The following is an 18,865-nucleotide window of genomic DNA, read 5'->3' on the forward strand; positions in this document are numbered from 1 at the left end:
CTCTCAGTTTTTAACTTTCCATTCATTTTATTTTTCTTTTATTTTTAGATAAATGATCAAAATAGAACCAGAAAACTTATGTCTTTCTAATAAAAATAAGAAAAAGTTTAGGGGCCAACAACTTTGTTAAATTCTGGCCAGTATGTAACCAGCAAAAAAAAGTGAGTCATTGGATAAAATCTTATACTAATTTCACACCATTAAAATCATCTTGATGGCTATTTCATGGCTACAAATCACAAAAATTGCTGGTCCGGAGCATTTTAAACTTTAATTTTCTTATTTTATTAATTTTTTATTTTAGAAGGTTTTTTAAAAAAAATATGGACAACAGGATATATATATTAAAGAATTTTAAAGATTAAATTTTGATGTGATTTTTATTTCAAATATAATTAAAAAATAAGATATTTTTATTCCTAGAAATATGAGATATTACTTCAAGTAAATTATTTTGGTGATTTTTTAATGTACTTTTTTAATAATTATTCAAATATTTTTATAAAAATTCGAATCGAATACGCATATCTTCTGAGGAATACAATATTCATTTTTATATGCTGACGAATACAATCGTCATTTTTTATAAATTTTTGTCGCTTTTAAATTTTTGGAAGCTTATTTATCTTTTATATTTTACTTTGTTAGTGAAATGACCTTTCGAATATTATTTTGATAATTTACCATTTTTTTTTCAAAAGGATTTTAATTTTAATGAAAATGCATGATTAAAATTTGGAATGTGCGTCCTAAGAAAATATTGTTAGAATATAATAATATATTTTTTTAATCTTTTATGTATTTACTATTTAATGTATTAAAAATATAAGAGAAATATTTTTTAATAAATTTTAGTAAAATATTTTTTTATATTATTTTTAAAATGTGTCTTTCGGACACATATTAGTAAGACCCTTTAAAACGTTTTTGACTTGGATAGTTTAGTGTGTTACAAGGTAACAACTAATAATGAGTATAAGTCATTATACCTATTATTAATTTAACATCTATAAAATGAAGAAATTTACATTAATGCACTAACAGTCTAAAGATGTTTATACGATTTTCAGCTTTTAAATGACATTTTAATTTTTAAATACTGAATTTAAAAATTATTTATTTTGTTAAGAAGACAATACATGATTAATTACAGGTATAAAATTCTTTTTAATTCGTAAATAAAAATTAAATTCTAAAAAAAATAATTTTTGTAGCAGAATTAAGTTAAAATTTCAACTAAGGGAGAGTAAATAATTAAATATTTAAACAAAATTAAATAAAAAATTAAACAAAATATTATTTGTTTTATATTAAGGAAATAGATTTTATTATTTCCTAATTGATAACTTACTCTCATTTTTATGTAGGGCTGCACATGGATCGGATAATATCTGCATATCCGCGGTAATTATTCGCATCCGATCCGGACTATGGTAGGATCGGATTGCCGATTTAGCAGTGATATCCGCGGATCCGATCCGCAAATCCACATATCCGCACGTTTCATATAAATAGCATAGTTTAAGAAAGTATACTCTAAGGTGATATGAATTTTAATGTGTTGTTTTATGAATTTTATGATATCTTATTTTTAATTTTTTATGTTATACTTCAACTTAGAATAATTAAACTTAAATCTTGTGTTATTATTTTTTTTTTGGTTATTCAAGAGAACTTTTATTGATAATATTTTAGGAGTAAATAGGCTTAAACAGGTGAAAAATGAATTTTATGGATATTTTTTTGTAAAAATAGCCAAATAGAATCTTAAAATAGTTTTTTTTTTAATTATACGGATATACCCGATATCCGATCCGATTCAGATCCATGTGCAGCCCTATTTTTAAAAGCCTTTTCTTATTGCAAATAATAATAATAATAATAATAATAATAATAATAATAATAATAATAATAATAATAATAATGGAGAATAATTTAAAAAATAACTATGATAAGAACACATAAAAAATTCGTTATTAAATTAGTCACTTATATAAAATATATGTTTAAATATTAAATATATATTAAAATAAATTAAATAATATATAAATTTATAATAATTAATTTAATAATTAATTTTTGATATTATATAATATTTTTATTAAAAAAAAGACATAATTCAAGAGTGTCATTATCAAATTCAAAGTCACAGTATCATTCTCCTTATATTAATTGTTATTAATATGTGGTACTCCATTTTACATCCTTATATTAATGGTTTAAATACCAAATGCATTTTTCTTTCATTTTTTTATCTAATGTTGGAGGGAAAAAAATTTTTAGTAAATCCCATTTACTTTTGTACACTATTTATTATTTTTTTTTTTTGACCTTTTTATTCAATCAAATAATAAAATATAGTTATTTTTGTAATTTTTTTCTTATTTTCATCTCAAATAAATGCATTTTATAAGTTGTGTTTGTTTATTGAGAAATGAACATTAATTATTAGACACGGTGGTACACGTCTATTATTTATTTGCTGAGACACAAATTTAAATAGACATTTATACAGATACACACAATATATATATATATAGCTTCGCCCCTGTGTACTTAATATTTTTCTTTAAAATTGAGACACGGAAATACAATGCATAGGATACAAAATTTAACATTTTTATCCCTAATTATTTTTGAAATTATTAATGCATAACATACAACGCATAAAACACAGAGGATAAAATTGACATTTAGTCTATACATGTGTATCTTGTACATTATTATCAAACACATTACAAAATTTGTATATCTTTATGTCTATGTATCTTTGTATATTTGTATATATATCTATGTGTCTCAAAGACTCTAACTAGTTTATAGGAACAGGAACAGGCTGAATTTAGGGGTAGCAATGATTAAGATATGGTAGAGTTTAGATCCAATTCTAACCCTACTCGAGGGTTGAGAATATCCTAACCTTAACCCTATTTGTTCTTAACTCGCGGATTCTACCCGCAAATTACCAAAAAGATGTAATATTATTATATAACTTGATGATGATTTAAAATATAACTGACTTTTTATGTGAAAAAATTATTAAATTATAATGATCTTTATTTAGTGGCTAAAATCTTTTGCATTTAGTAAAAAGTTTTTGGTTCAACATTCACTTGAAACATATTTTTATACACATATAGAATATATACATATATAAGATGTGGATTGATCGAATAAAATTGAGATTCAACCTGCACACTATCTTACTTGATATGGATCGAATTGATAACCCTATTCAACTCATCAATAAATGAGAACGGAGACCGAAATTGAGATTTTTTTTTCTAAAATAAAAAAATATTATTTTCCAAAACCAATTATTCCAACTTTAAACGCCACGATACGTTTTTTTTTTTTTTTTTTTTTTTTGTAGCTTTAGGCAAGTTCGCCGCACCCCCGTAAACTCTATTATTTTTATAGAGTTTGCCGCACCTCCGGTGAACTTCTTAATTTATATGAAGTTCGCTGCACCTCCGACGAACTTCACCTTGAGTTCGCCACAGTATATAAACCCGTGGGACCATTCATGTTGTCGTTTTCAGAATTTCCTCTTCCAAATCTCCTTTCTTCCATCTTCATTTGTCATTTTTTTACTATCTTTTCTGACAGATTTTTTGTCTTTCGACTCATGTAAAGTTTTTAATCTGCTCTATCGTCAGTTTCAGGTTAGTATGCTCTTTTGTTATCGATTTTTAATTTGAGTTACTGTTTATAACATATTTTTTATAGTTAGAGTACCTTATAAGGGTATTGTTAGTTAGTTTAATCGGTATGGTTAATTTAAATTGTGATTTGGATGTAAAATTAGTTGAATATGTTATTAAATTGAAATATGTATGACTAGTTAGTTTAATTAAATTATCAGTTAACTGATAATTAGTATATTTATAGAGTTAGTTGTGTTAGTTGTAGTACATATTAATTAGTAAATTTATAAACCGAGTTAGATGTAAGATAGACAATGTTTCTGATAAAAGTTTAGTTAATGTGAAAGGAATTAAATTCAGTTTATATTATTTTATTAGAGTTTTGCTATGAAATACGGATATTTTGCTGAGTTGCCGTGTCTGCATGTCGGACACATTTTGGATACGACATTCACCGACATTCGTCTGACACGCGTGTTTGTTGTGTCCAAACCGTGTCTCAATAAAAAATAAAAAATTCTTCTCCGGATACACTTGGACACACCTAAATACCATCACGTGTTAGCATATCCAGTCTTATTCTTAATATATATTCTTAAAATAAATTTAGATATAGTATATATTATTATTTATTAAAATAAAAAATATTTTAAATACTTGATATAATTAAAATAAGACATTAAAAATAATTTAAAATTTTAATTTATATTTTAATATCAATAAAATATTAAAATATCATTACGGTTTATCTAAAAAATAATTTATATTTTATATGTATGCGTGTCCCTGTGTCATGTAAGATTTTAAAATTCGTGTGTCGGCGTGTCCCGTGTCGTGTCGTGTCCCGTGTCCGTGTCAGTGTCCGTGCATCATAGGAGTTTTGTGATGGAGCAGCAGTTGTTGGGGTATGAGCATATCCTGTATAGACTGGATCAGACTGAGCACATAGTAGACAGACTTGATCGAGTGGTACACTTTTTTCATTCTTGTTCATTATATTGTAATGAAATATGAATTTGTAATTTTATTTATTGACCTTATTTTTGTTTTTAACTTGTTTATTTTATTCGGTAAGCGCCTCGGATATTGCGCGCCAGACAAAATTGGATGAGACGTCCACTTGAGTAGATTAGGTCATATCTCAGACGAGCTGGGTTTGAGTATGCAGCGTACATGGTGGAGTTCGAGCATGATTGGCCATTGACATTGGCATTGATTGAGAGATGGAGATCTGAGTCCCATACATTTCACCTGCCATGCGAAGAGATGACTATCACCTTGCAGGATGTGACGTACCAATTGGGACTCAGGATCGATGATGATCCTATGAGTGGCTGCAGGAGCAGCACCATGATGGACGGTCCATTGAGAACTTCTGCCAGTAGCTACTTAGTGCTGTTCTGCCCAGAAGATAGACAGTCACAGACGAAGTGGACTGTCAAACTTAGCTGGTTTCAGATCGAGGAGCGCCTATTGCATCATGTCAGCATTAGGAAGTTCAATGTTTGACCCCTCTTGACTACTTTTAGCTGGCATATTTAGATCAATCATAGTCTTTCTAATATTTCTTCTAACAGCTCTACTTAACGGACTATCATGAACCTTATCTGCAGATCATCCTTGTCCATCCAACTCAACTGAAAACACGAATAATTCCAACGATGAACATTTGTCCATCGGTTGTACCACGACCTTATAAGACATACGTCCTCGTCGTTACGTAATCGATACCTAATTAAAAACAACAGAAAATTTTCTCAAAACTGTGGACTAATCAACATAACAACAACATACCAAAGACAACTGTAGCATACCTTTTATACAATAAATTGTCATCTATTTCGGTTGGATATCTGTAGTAATTTTTTTCACTCTTTTCGTGTGTTACTGTCCAACGGAATGCAATATCAAATTTTTGAACGCTGTTAGGCTGTTGACTTCCGGTGTCATGTACGTACATTATTGGTTGTCCGGACTTAAAAACGATAAAACCTTTTTCATCATACACTATTTCACCATTATAATGAATGGGTAGCAGATTGATTGTCATTGTAGAAAACAAATGCCAAGCTGAGAACAAAGAGAAGAATGAAACAATGATATTGAGTTCAGTTCTCCACCAACCATGTTTTTATTGTGCGAATTCAAGGTGAAGTTCGCCAGGAGTACGGCGAACTCTATAAAAATAATAGAGTTTGCATGGGAGTGCGGTAAACTCGTCTAAAAGTACAAAAAAAATTGTATCGTGGTATTTAAAGAGTTGGAATAATTAGTTTTGGGAAATAATATTCTTTTTATTTATTTAAAAAAAATCTCCAAAATTAAAGTATCCCAATGTTCTGAAAATCGGACCGATCGATCGGTCAGACTGATTCAACCGAAAATCTATTGTCCGGTCAAGCATGTAAAACCGGTAAAAAACTGTTGAATTGGCCGAGAACCGACCGGTCGGACCGAACCGAAACCAGCCCGGTTTACACAAAAGCGGAAGCTCCTCCGTTTCTTTTTCCCTTTCTCCCTTTCTTTCTTTCATTCAGAAAGAAATCACACAAACGCAGCCAAAAAACCCTAGCACTGTAAGCCTACACCACCACCGCAAGGAGTGGCATACTGCCGCCGTCCGTCCGTCTATCTAGCTTCCCTCGTGCTTCAGTCTTCAATCCCTGTTCGCTATCACCGATCGCGGCTGCTTCCTCGAGCTCGGCGTCCGTCGTCTTTGTCTGCTCAGCCGCGCTTCCGTCGCCGTTTGTTTGCCGTTCACGTTCGCGTTCTTCGCCGTTCACGTTCGCTCGGCGTTCACTGTTCGCGTTCACTCGCCGTTCACCGTCCGAGTTCGCATTCGCGTTCGTCTGGAAGCCACGTTGCTCTGCTTCAAACTCTGCGACCAACCCGCGCGCTCCACCTAGCCGTTGAACTGCTCTCTTTTGTCGCCGCCGTGAGTTCCCTAAACCCGCCACCAGACAATACACTCACACAACACAAATACTCTGCTTCAAACTCTGCAACTTCTGATTTCTATTACAATAAGTAACTATTTGATTTGGTAGTGGTTTGGATTTTTTCATAGACTGAATTAAAGTTATAATAGTTATGTTCTCTTCTCTATCAGATTGATATTAAGCTTTGAATTCTCTTATTTCGTTTTAATTTTACCGCACTCAACATGTTTGATGAAATGCTTTAACCATATTTCTGGTTGGTTTTATAATTTCTAGCTTTTAGGAACTTAGTTAGTTGATTGCATGTGAAATTAGAATAATTGGATCTTGGTAATTAGGAAATTTTAGCTGCACAAATAGCATCTTTGCAGAAAACATATTAACATGATGATTCCACTTGCATTAGTGTTCTTCTGGTAAATTTTTAACTGTTATTGTGAATTTGTTAATTTGCTAATTGTTCTTGTGTTGTTGTTCTTATGTTACTCTTAATTTTTTTTGTTTTTGTTGTGATTTTCTGTTCTTGATTTAAGCTGTGATTGAAGGTTCTTTGGTTTGGGTATTCTTCACTTCCTGTAAGCTTAGCTTTTAATTCTTTGAGCATACACGTATCAAATCATTGTTTTTAGCAATGGTGATTTTTAGATTTTTTTTTTGGGTTGCTTTGTTTTAAATGTTCCTATTGTTGTTGTGTTTTTGCTGTGATTTAAATGTTCTTTTGATTCTGTATTTTTTTTTCTGAATGCCCAGTCAGTACTTGGTTGATTGGTTTTGCTCACTGATTGTATTTGAAGATAAATTTTAAATTGATAACTCTATTATTGCTTTACTGTCTGTTTTTGTAGTTAAATTTTATTAAAGTTTCTTGAATTTGCACCGCCTATGTTACTGATTCACTGTTTTTGCTTTTTTTTTTTTGTTGTTAATCATTGTGATGAGCTTTGTTAAAATTGGGTTGAAAACTGTTAATCTTTCTTCATTTTTCACTGTTCTAACTTCTGTTCTTATTAAAAAATTTGCAATTGGTGATCTTTTGATTTATTGTATGCTTCATGTTTTCATTGTTCTGTTCTTATGAAGAAAAAATTTGCAATTAGTGATTGTATGATTCATGCTTTGATTGTTCTGTTATATAAAAAAAATTCTGTTTTCATTGTTTGGTTGCACTGTCCCTGTTCTTGATCACCGCCGACTTGCTACCCCTCCTCCGTGTTGGATTCTTTTTGTTTCAGGCTTTGTTGTGTTTTTGTTTCAGCCTCTGTTGTGTGTTTGTTTCAGGCTCTGTTGTGTGTTTATTGTGCAACACCATCATTTTTTGTTTTACTTTTTGACTTAGCTACATTAAGACAATATTCTATCTTTAACTTGTGCATTGTAATTCAATCCAGCTATTTTTAATGGAAGTATAATTATGTTAATTGTCAACAAATTTGCAGCAAGTTATTGCATATTTTGATAATTAATTACATTTAGTTGGTGATATTTTTGTGTAGGGTTTTAAATTTGAAAGATATTTAGGATGTTTATTTATATGAGTGAGCATGGGATATGGGATTTGCCCATTTTTGATCATTGCATTTTAACCGAGCTATGATAGTCAACCAAGATTTGTTATGTTGTTTTGTTGGAAACTTTTCTATTCCGTTTTATTTTAATTGTATGTTGGAGATTTAGTGTTTATGTTATTATGTTGAATGTGTTTGAATTGTGTTTAATTTGATACATTTTAGTTGAATTGTATGGGATTTTATCATGGTTATGTTTTTTTTTCCTTTTTAAAATTTAATATCCATGGGTACCCGGGGGAAATAAACAGGGATCCGTAACGGGGATGGGCGGAGACGGGGGGACAATTTGCTAAACGGGGACCGGGGGAGGGTCCTCGCCCCCATGGAGACCCATTGCCATCCCTAAATTCATCCCTCTATTGTTAATTTGTTATTGCCTATAATTAATAAAAAGATAATTACCAAACATAAGTTAAATTTTTTCATAGGATAATGAAATAATTGACAAAATATTCGTCAAAATTTAAATTTGTCTCTCTGAATTTCTTCGCCACCGCATCCTTCAGTCTCGTCAATTTCCATTGGAAAGAACAAACTGTGGAGTTGGAAACCCTCACCGGCAACGACCATCCCAATCCAAACCATGTTGGGTTTCCGCAATGCCACGAATGTTGTTCTCCGCCTTCGTCAAAACCTTTCTGTAAGTTCGCAAGGCTCTTCCACGGAATCACATTCACCATCTTATGATTTTTCAAGGGTTTTGGGTTTTTGTGAGTCTACTTCTAAATTTCTCAATTGGAATATGATTTTGCCATTTTTGTGTTGGTGCAGGTTTGGGGCGTGCGTGCACAAAATATAAACATAGGAGGTGGTGTTGGAGGTGAAATCCCTGACCAGAAGCGCCTCCAGTATGCTCTTCAGCATATCCATGGCATTGGGCGTTCCAAGGCTCATCACATTGTCTGCGAGCTCGGTGTCGAGAACAAATATGTTAGAGACCTTAGCAAGAGAGAGTTGTACTCCCTTCGCGAATTGCTTTCCAAGTACTTGATTGGGAATGATTTGGTACCCAATAATCAATGATCTTTGTTATTACTTGTTAGTTATTGAAATGAATTCTTGATAGTCAGATAGTTAACATTTTTCGTTTGGCAACAGAAAAAATGTGTTGAAAGAGATGTGGGGAGGTTGGTGGGCATTCAGTGCTACAGAGGCATCAGGCATGTCGATGGCTTACCCTGTCGAGGCCAGCGAACTCATACCAATGCCCGCACCAGGAAGAGCAGGCCTACTTGGAGGGGAACAAGATGAAGATGAATATTGCTGCTTGTGATCAATCAACAGATGAGTTGTGTTTTAGTCTTTTAGCTCCGCATATAAAAGCTAATTGAATAAGTTCTTGTTTTTATGGCAGTTGATTAGTAATAGTTTATTGTCTTTAAGTTGGTACTGTCAATCATTTGTGCTGATTGCATAGGTGTTTTTTTCTCTATTTCCCTATTTGCCTGAAGAACTATGAAGCATCATGAAGTGGAATTTGAGTTCCTACCAATTTATGAAGGTTCAACTTAGAACTTTTGTGTCTCGTTCTGAATATTCCAGTTTATTGAGTGCAATTCTATTTTTTCATATTCTTCCTATATGCTGGTAATCCAAAGTAATCCTTTTTATTTTTTTACTTTTTGTGTTCTTATATCTTGTGTTGTAGAATTCAACAAAGTTATGGCAATTGAAATTGGTACTGAATACCCCCAACTGAGGTTGGTTAAACATAATCTTGGCTAATAGACTATCAAATGAGGCAGCGGATGGTGCTAATTTTGTTTTTAGGTGTTCTAGATATTGAAGAACTATATTGAGATCCATATATTCTTGAGCTGTATGGACACGGTATAATATTTTTTCTAGTGTCAATAAGTGCAGTTATTATTAAATGATCGATCACATGGAGTAATAGTAGGGATCAGTGTGACCATGAAGTAGAAGTGCCATGAAGAGCCATGTATCACCCAAGGAAAAGAATGCACTGTTAAATTCCGTATTTTGTACTTTAAAGTTTAAACCATTTGATAGAACAGAAATGCTTATGCGGACACTCCCCATAGGGGAGTCCAATATGAGACAACCGTACAAATGATGAGAGGTGTATATTTCAGTTTTCAATGCGGGTCACACTTCCCTTAGTCATGTGCAACTGCACTCCCTCAACCTTCTCACTATCTCCTTCACACTTGTGTCAGTCTCGCCCTCACCGCCCCTGTATCCATTTCAAAGGAAGACAGAAATGGTGGAAGAGCACGCCAAGAAGAAGGACATTAACGACTGTCATTTCTGTTTTAGAGCAGAATGCCAACGGATCCTGCACGAAATTGACTAATATCAGGTAAATATGTCTTTTCTAAAGAAAACAACATTTTGGGGAGGAAAAAGTAGATGGAGAAAATCAGCGGATTATGTGGTGTAATATGTCTGCCTTTGCGCACATAGAAAACAACATTTTGGGGAGGAAAAAGTAGATGGAGAAAATCAGCGGATTATGTGGTGTAATATGTCTGCCTTTGCGCATGATTTTATGTGCTCTAAGTCAAATATTTTATGTTTTAATTTTTCCGACTTGTGATTGATTATGTAATGTTTTTATTTATTTTGGTGTAGGCCTTCTTGTTTGATGTTCCTTTTATATTGTCTCTGCTCTTTCTTTGGAGCACATGGAAGTTGATTAGTTATGACCTCTCTTTAATTTTATATCACGAAAGTTTGTCTCTAGTTTTATATTATCAAACTGATGTCTTGGAATCAAAGAACTAATTAATAGTACCTAACAAGAACATCAGTGGTGGCTGGTTGGCCAATCTTTGCTTATAATAGTTGTAGAAAAATATAAACTTATCTCGTGAGCAAACGGGAGGGGGCGGCCAACAGCCCCGCCACTTCCCTCCGTGGCCGCCCCCTACTCCCAGTCTCATCCCCCAAATGGATGCCCCACCTTGGCCGCCTGCCTTCTTTCCCCCTGGACGAATGTCCACCCTGCCCACCTACCACGCTGACAGACAGCCCCTTTGAAAGATTTTAAAGTCTTCAGTTCAACGTGATATCCTATCCCTTACTTTGATAGTTAGATGCCTATGCCAGATAAAATCAATTTGAAGTCACTTTAGAAGGAATATAAAAATAGTACTTTATAAATCTTGAATTGAACTTAGTTATAAGAAGTATTGGTGCTAACATGTGACCAATGAAAAGATGGAACAAGTATCATATTACATTTCAAAGCATTTCACTGTTTCAATTGAAAAATAAGCATTTTGAGGTTATGTATTACGGTTGCAGCTAAAGGATTTTTGGGTATTCACATGAGAAGGAATCTTTCATAATTCAGATGTTGCTTAGCCGTCAACTCTATTTCCTGTAACAATGAAGAGAGTGCAATAACTGCATTCATGGACTGTAGTTTCTGTTTCTCTACTTGCTAGATCAAGTGCAGGATTCCGCTCTATCAGCAGATTCCTTGCCCTCATTGATTCTTCTTAGATTCCAGCATGAGAAAGAGCAACAGCTACCAAGTGTGGAAAGACAATTGTGATTAAGTAATTATTATTCATGGATGGTAGTAACTTTTCTCATTCATTAGGTTTGGTTGCCTGGATCAATCAATGTAGGTAATCATAGTAAATTATTCATATCAAAGGTAGAAAATGAGAAAAATTATACCTATTTGTTATGGAAAGAATGCACATCATTTAGACAACAATTGCAACTTGCAATCTATATTAAGGATATAATGCGGCTTAAAATTAAATGTAGATGGATCCTTCTTTAAACATACCAAGTTACCAACAATACGGTTTGTGGAGGAGTTTTTACTTTTTAGAAATCATCTCAGCAAATTTGTTAAGGACTTTTCATGCAATCTCAGAAGTTGTTCAATCATGTACGCGAAAGTCTAGGGGTTATTAAAGGCCTCCAAATTGCAACAACAAATGGATATAGTCATTTAATCGTTGAATATGATTCAGCCATGACAATTCGGTTTATCAAAGATGGAGCTCTTCCTTCCCACTCATGTAAGACTCTTGATGATATTAAAATTCTGTTTGGTCGACTTCAAGAAATTGAGTGGTTGCATACTCTTCGGGAAGCCAATACTATAGCTGATCAACTTGCTAAAAAGGGTCAGGAATTTCCTCACGCCCTTCATATATTGGACGCTCCCACTCCAAATATCTGCTCTATGCTAGAAGCTGATTGTTTTGGAATTCCTAGAAGAAGGAGTGTTAGTTAACCCTTGGTTATTTTGTGCTTTGATTTTTTTTTTCTTGTTTTTTTTTTCCTTCTGTTCTGGGGTCTTTGACCCACATCCCTCACCCAAAAAAAAAAAAAATCTATATTAAGGATATTACAAACCTTTCTACAGTGTAGTTCAATTAAGATTATGTAGCGCATGAAGTAAGAAAACATGTTAACAACACTTTGAAGTTTGAGCAAAGTACTATTGAAAGACTATATTGTCCTTTGTGTTGTTGAATTAAGAAGATAATTATTTTGTAGCTAATTTAAAGTAAAGCAGACTTCAGCTAGAACTGATGCTTGTGACTAATATGTTGCTCCTTGTTTGTACAATATCGGGAATAATAGGAATATTATATTGGAGATAATAAAAAATATGGGCCTAAACTAAATATGATTATTACTAAATAGTTTAAAAAATCTCTATTTGTTACTATATGGATGTCCATATCCATTCAATGGAAAGTACAAGCATTAAAGAATGTGCGGTGCATGCTTTCCAACCTTTGAAAAAGTGGACCTTGAACTTGTATAAATAGAAGAATGAACTTAGGCTTTATACACAGTAACAATAAACAAATGCAATTCTCTCTCTCTCTCTTTACTTTTAATACTTCTTTCTATCTTTATATATATATATCATTATTGAGCTAATTATATTATTGCTAGAGTCTTCTATTTATACATCTTTATTTTATATTTAATATATCTTTTATTTATTTTACAACACGTTATCAGCACGAGACTCTGATCAAAATTTTAGGAAGACTCAGGTAACAAATTTTCATTATGTCGAAACTCTCTCATCTTGAATTCAATACTCTTGATATATCTGGAAACAATTATTTATCATGGATATTAGATGCTGAAATTCATCTTGATTCAATGGATCTTGGAGATACCATTAAGGCTGAAAATAAAGCATCCCAGAAGGATAAAGACAAAGCCATGATTTTTCTTCGTCGTCATCTTGACGAAGGATTGAAAAATGAATATCTCATATTAAAAGATCCTGCAGATCTTTGGAAAGACCTTGAAGAAAGGTATAATCATCAGAAAACGATGATACTTCCTCAAACTCGATATGAATGGACGCACTTGCGTCTACAAGATTTTAAATCCATAAATGAATATAATTCTGCAATGTTTCGAATCACCTCACGAATGAAATTATGTGGGGAAAAGATCACTAATCATGATATGTTGGAGAAAACTTTCTCAACCTTCCATGCCTCGAATGTGCTCCTGCAGCAGCAGTATCGAGAAAAAGGGTTTAAAAAATATTATGAGTTAATTTCTTACCTTCTTGTTGCTGAACGCAATAATGAGTTGCTATTGAAAAATCATGAAGCGCGCCCAGCTGGCGCCGCCCCATTTCCTGAAGTAAATGCGGCAAATTATCCCAGAAGAGGTAAATGACAAGCTTTTAATAACAAGAAAAATTATGGAAGAAAAAGGAATTATATTCAAAAGAGAGGATCTCATCAGAAGTGGGATAAAAAAAGAAATATCGGGTAGAATAAATCAACAGAGGATAAGTATTTCCGTTGTGGTGGAAAGGGCCATTGGTCACGTACCTGCCGTACCCCAATGCACCTTGTCGATCTTTACCATGCATCTTTGAAAAAGGACGACAAGGGAAAAGAATCGAATTTCGTTTCAAATGATGCTGAAAATTCCACCACTCATTATGATGTATCTGATTTCTTTGAGGATCAATAATGGAATAGTTTAAAGTGTGGGATTGTTATGTATCCATGTAAATAAATAATGTAAAGAACTTATTATTAAGTTTTATTTTCTATGTATTTAAATTTCAAATGTGATGTATATAAATAATGAAATATTAATGTTTATGAATTTTGAAATCATTAAATATGTCATGTTTTTAATAAAAAAAAATTTTTAGTATATGACATTTTTATGTGCAGTATTTCTTGAAAAAATAATTCCGATCAATTATTCAATTTAACTGTGCATACTACTCATTTTATTATTATTTGTCTTTGAAGAGAATGGCAAGGATATGTAATGAAGATGTATGCCTTGCGGATAGTGCAAGTTCACACACTGATTGTGTACTAAAAATATAAATCTTTTTGTACATAATCTATTTTTATAATGACCTACAAACATGGTCAAAAAAGAGTTAAGTTCCTCCTAGAGGTATTGGGCTAAAAGGATGGAACCCAAAAGAACACCTTGAGGAGTTGAATTTCTCTTCAGTGGGAACTATATTGGTGGAAGTGGATTGGTTGGATTTGGAGTGTAAATGTGTCATCTAGTTGAAAGAAAACCAAACTAGATGTCCCTTCACTAATGTCCCTTCACTAATGTCACATGTCAGGAGTTTTGGTTTAACGTGTGGGAATCAACTTCCTACCCTTTTCAGTTGACAAGACTTGAGGTGATCCCAAATACCTAAAAATATTTTGGAAAGAGCAGTAAACCAAATGTCAGACTAAAACCATTGGCCAAGGGGTGTCCTTTTCATCATCGTTTTACACTATAAAAAGGACCCCAAGCCACCTCTGTAAAGCAACCTTTCCACATTTCACTTTTCACCTTCACCTTCAACCAGACTTCACTTTTCAACTTCACCTTGAAAACCTTTTCATCTTCGATCTTTTCCTTCATCCTTCATCCTTCACTCTCACTTTTCACTTTCACCTTGATCATCTTCTTCTTCACAGACCTTGAAACCATTTTCATCCTTTACTTTCACCTTCACCTTCATCCTCTTCTGAGAGCTTCTCTTCTCTGTAAACCATTCCTGTCCACTTTAAACAAAGCTCATTCATCCTCTTGTGACATTAGTGGAGGTCTCAACACTTGTTCTCCATCTCTCTTCCTCACTATTAGTTCTTGTATTGTTTATTCGCCATTAACAGAAGTGTCTTCCTCACAAGTTTACTTACCCCTAATCTCTCACCTTAACTATTATTTTTCACTTAATCTATTTCTCACGAAACCCACCCGAATCATCTGACGACTCCACTGGGGAGAAACACTTCGACGTGATGGCTAGAGATCAAACGAGGTATAGAACCCCCTCACCGCCTCTGTTCGCGAATCTGGAGAATATGGAGGAAGACGAGAACACCCCAGTTACTTGTAGGGAGTTGACGCGTATTCTAAAAGTCAAGGGATCGTGAAGTTGAGTTGCAAGAGCCGAAAGGAAAAAGAGAAGTCGTGGGAAGCAAGATAGAAGAATATCACCGGAGACTGGCATTAGCTTATGACAAACACATTCGGCCCAGGGTGTTCTTAGAGGGAGATCTGGTACTAAAAATCAGTAGATGCAGTAATAAGGAAGATGTCTTTGCCAAATGGGCTCCCAAATGGGAGGGTCCTTACATTGTTTCTGAGGTACACCCCAACCGACACTGCATCCTGCTGGACCCGGATCATGGAACAACCACTAGCCCCATCAATTTCAAGTACGTTAAGAGGTACCATGCCTAATTTCAATTTTAGGAGTTAGGATTTTAATTCCAAAAGGCTTCTTTATCAAGAGCCAATGTTTATGTTATATTATTCTGCAAGCACCCTGTAATACATGAGTAATCATACACTCAAAAAATGTGAGTGATGCATCTTAAGAAATTTGCAGTACAAAATAGTTCCAAAAAACTGAAGTGTCCCACCCTCCAAGCTCCTAAAAAGAGTCGAGCATAAATAGGGCAAGAAAGTTATGGGTACCTTCCTTTTTTGGCCTAAAAAAAAGGCAGAAAAAAATGGCTACTGTTTTTCTTAAAATCATACACTCCCCCTGCAAAAAAAAAATAATTAAAATAAATTATCTTTATTTTTAAATATCTATTTATGGTTACAAATGAACATTGCTCATAATTTTAATTCAACTTCTTTTTTATTTGTGATTTCATTGGAAACGTATACAAATGAGGATATAACATCCAAAGTTGTAAGGAGAAAGATCTTTATCAAAGAATCTCTATAGCTAACTCCAAAAATTAGCAACCCAATATACATGGGGCTGAGAGGGGTTAAGACAGAAATAAGGAAAGAAGAAAAATGGTCTTATCAAATAAGAAGACAGAGTAAAAAGAACAGAGCGAAGTTGAATGTGGGAGTGTCCTTTCCCTAAGAAAAACTCCCAATAGTTGAAGAAGATAGAGGATTTGGATGATGGTGGTGATAGTAGTGATGATACTGCGCGTGTAAAAAAATGCCCAGCAGAGATGATGAGGAACACCTTTTCTTCTACCCTTCCAGGTGTTCTCTCTTCTTATGTGTCTCTCCAAATTCAGGTACTCAAATTTAAAACGCGTCCAATTAAAAGGGTAAGAGTTTCTCCCCTTCTTATTCCCTTATATATTAACACTACAAGAAAATGGAACATTTGTAACAAAAAATTTGTATCAAATTTAAAATTGTTACAAATTATAGTTTTTTCGTAACAATAATTAATTATTGTTACAAAATAAGAATATTTTGTAACAACAAGAAAATTTGTTACAAAATATTTCAATATTTTGTAACAATGTGATTTCTTTTGTTACAAATTATGTTGGCTTTCGTATCAAATCGTTGTTTTGTTGCAAAATGTTATAATATTTTGTAACAAAAGATTATATTGTTGCAAAAATTCATAACATTTTGTAATAAAATATCTATTTGTTTCAAAAGCTCTAAATATTTTGTAACAAAAAATTAATTTGTCACAAAATACTATATTTTTATCACAAGTTATTTATTTGTCACAAAATTCAAAGATTTTTTGTAACTAATAAAAAATTTTGTTTCAACATATTAAATGTTAGACTTCTAATTTTTAAAAATTTATATAATTATTTATTATATTTATTTAAGATTTTATATTCAAAAATTTATTTTACTAAAAATATTTAAGTCAAATTAATGATACTTTAAATTTAAAATTATTTTAAAAATTAAATAATAAGTCATTTATGATTTATTATATTTATTCAAAATAAATTTTTAGAGATTTATATATTAAATAGAATATTTTTTTATTTATAATTTTAAATTTTAGTAATTAAAAAATATAAAATTTTATATAATTTAATTTAAATATTTAAGATTTTTGCATTTACTACTTTAAATTTTATGAATAAAAAAATAATTTGATTATCTATAATTTTATCTTAATTAGTAATTATTTAAAAATAATTATAAAATAATAATAAAATAATATTTCAAGAATAATTAATTTAATTACTCTAATTCTTAAAATTAAAATATTTATTTAAAAATAGTTTAAAAATTTATAGTTAAATAATATCTGTATATAATTATTAAATTAAAATTAATTTTCAGTTACTATACTATCTTTATTTTTATTAAAAATACTTAAATTACCCAATCCCTAACAGTAATACAACTCACACACCCCACTCCCTAACATTCTGAGTTTTTGGATAATTAAATTTATTATATTTGTTGATGATTTTATTTTAAAAAAATTATTTTATTGAAAGTAATTAAATAAAAACTTTATAATACTTTGAATTTAAAAATAATTAGGAGAAATTATCTTTTTTGTAATTGAAAAATAAGAAAGAATTGTACCATTCAATTTAAATAATTTTTATTTAAATAATTTCTATTATGAATGAATTATGTTCTATTTTATTAATTTGCACTCTTAGAGATTAATTTATTAGAAATGATTAGATTGATTTTTATAAATATTTTAAGTTTAAGTCAATTAATATTTCTGTATATTTTTATTATAATTAATTATTTTATAAATTGAAATTAAAGTTTCAGTTATAGAAAAATAATAAAAAGTTATATTATTTAATTTGAATAAATAATATTTTGAGTTTAAATTATATTTTATAAAATGTGATAATATGTTTATTTTATAATTTAAATTAAAAATAATTAATTGAACTTAACAATATGTTGATAAATAATGTTCTTAAAAATATTTTTAATAGAGTACATTTAATTTTAAAATTATTCTATCCTCTAATTTTATCAAAATATTTATTTATATCTATCCTTTATTCTTTTATAAAATCATATTTGATTTTAAAATTATTCTACTCTTTAATTTTATCAAAATATCTATTCATATCTATCATTTATTCTTTTATAAAATTCCTAATTTCTAATCCTAATTCCCAAATTAAAAATTAGAAACTAATTCTCAAATTGAGAAACCTAATCCTAAAACCCCCTTTCATCTTCGCATAACAGCCTTCAACACACATATCCCTTACAGCGGAGAAGAGAGAAAGAGAAAGAGAGGGATCCGAGAGAACAGAGGAGAAGGTGGAGGGCTACTGCCTCGCCGCCGCCGCCGTCGCACGCATCGCCACTCCGTGGAGCCGCGCCTTGCTGCCGGTCTGCCATCGAACTGCCGCAAGCGTTGTCACCACGGAGAGAGGGAGTAACGCAATTGAAGAGAGGAGGAGGAAGGAGACCCGTGCGCCGTCGGAGCCAATGTCACCCAGTCACCGCTGTTCGCCGTTCAAGCCGCTGCCAAGTCACG

The 18,865-nt window shown here is 31.9% G+C and overlaps 1 protein-coding gene across 2 annotated transcripts; it reads left to right on the forward strand.

The window, feature by feature from the left end:
* Positions 1 to 6,112: 6,112 nt before the first annotated feature.
* Positions 6,113 to 10,768, forward strand: LOC112754991 (small ribosomal subunit protein uS13m). 2 transcript variants are annotated; one of them, XR_003814689.2, is made up of 5 exons: positions 6,113 to 6,582; positions 8,661 to 8,794; positions 8,926 to 9,159; positions 9,253 to 9,655; positions 9,803 to 10,768. XR_003814689.2 is itself a non-coding variant. In XM_025802839.3 (4 exons), the coding sequence occupies exons 2-4, from the start codon at positions 8,738 to 8,740 to the stop codon at positions 9,403 to 9,405; spliced, it is 444 nt and encodes a 147-aa protein (XP_025658624.1). In that variant the 5' UTR covers positions 6,113 to 6,582; positions 8,661 to 8,737; the 3' UTR covers positions 9,406 to 9,734. The 2 variants fall into 2 exon arrangements, 1 of the variants encoding a protein (XP_025658624.1); XM_025802839.3 differs by lacking the exon at positions 9,803 to 10,768 and having other exon boundaries at positions 9,253 to 9,734.
* The last annotated feature ends 8,097 nt before the right edge of the window (positions 10,769 to 18,865 follow it).

This window comes from Arachis hypogaea, chromosome 16 (assembly GCF_003086295.3).
Source record: "Arachis hypogaea cultivar Tifrunner chromosome 16, arahy.Tifrunner.gnm2.J5K5, whole genome shotgun sequence".
Taxonomy (NCBI): domain Eukaryota; kingdom Viridiplantae; phylum Streptophyta; class Magnoliopsida; order Fabales; family Fabaceae; genus Arachis; species Arachis hypogaea.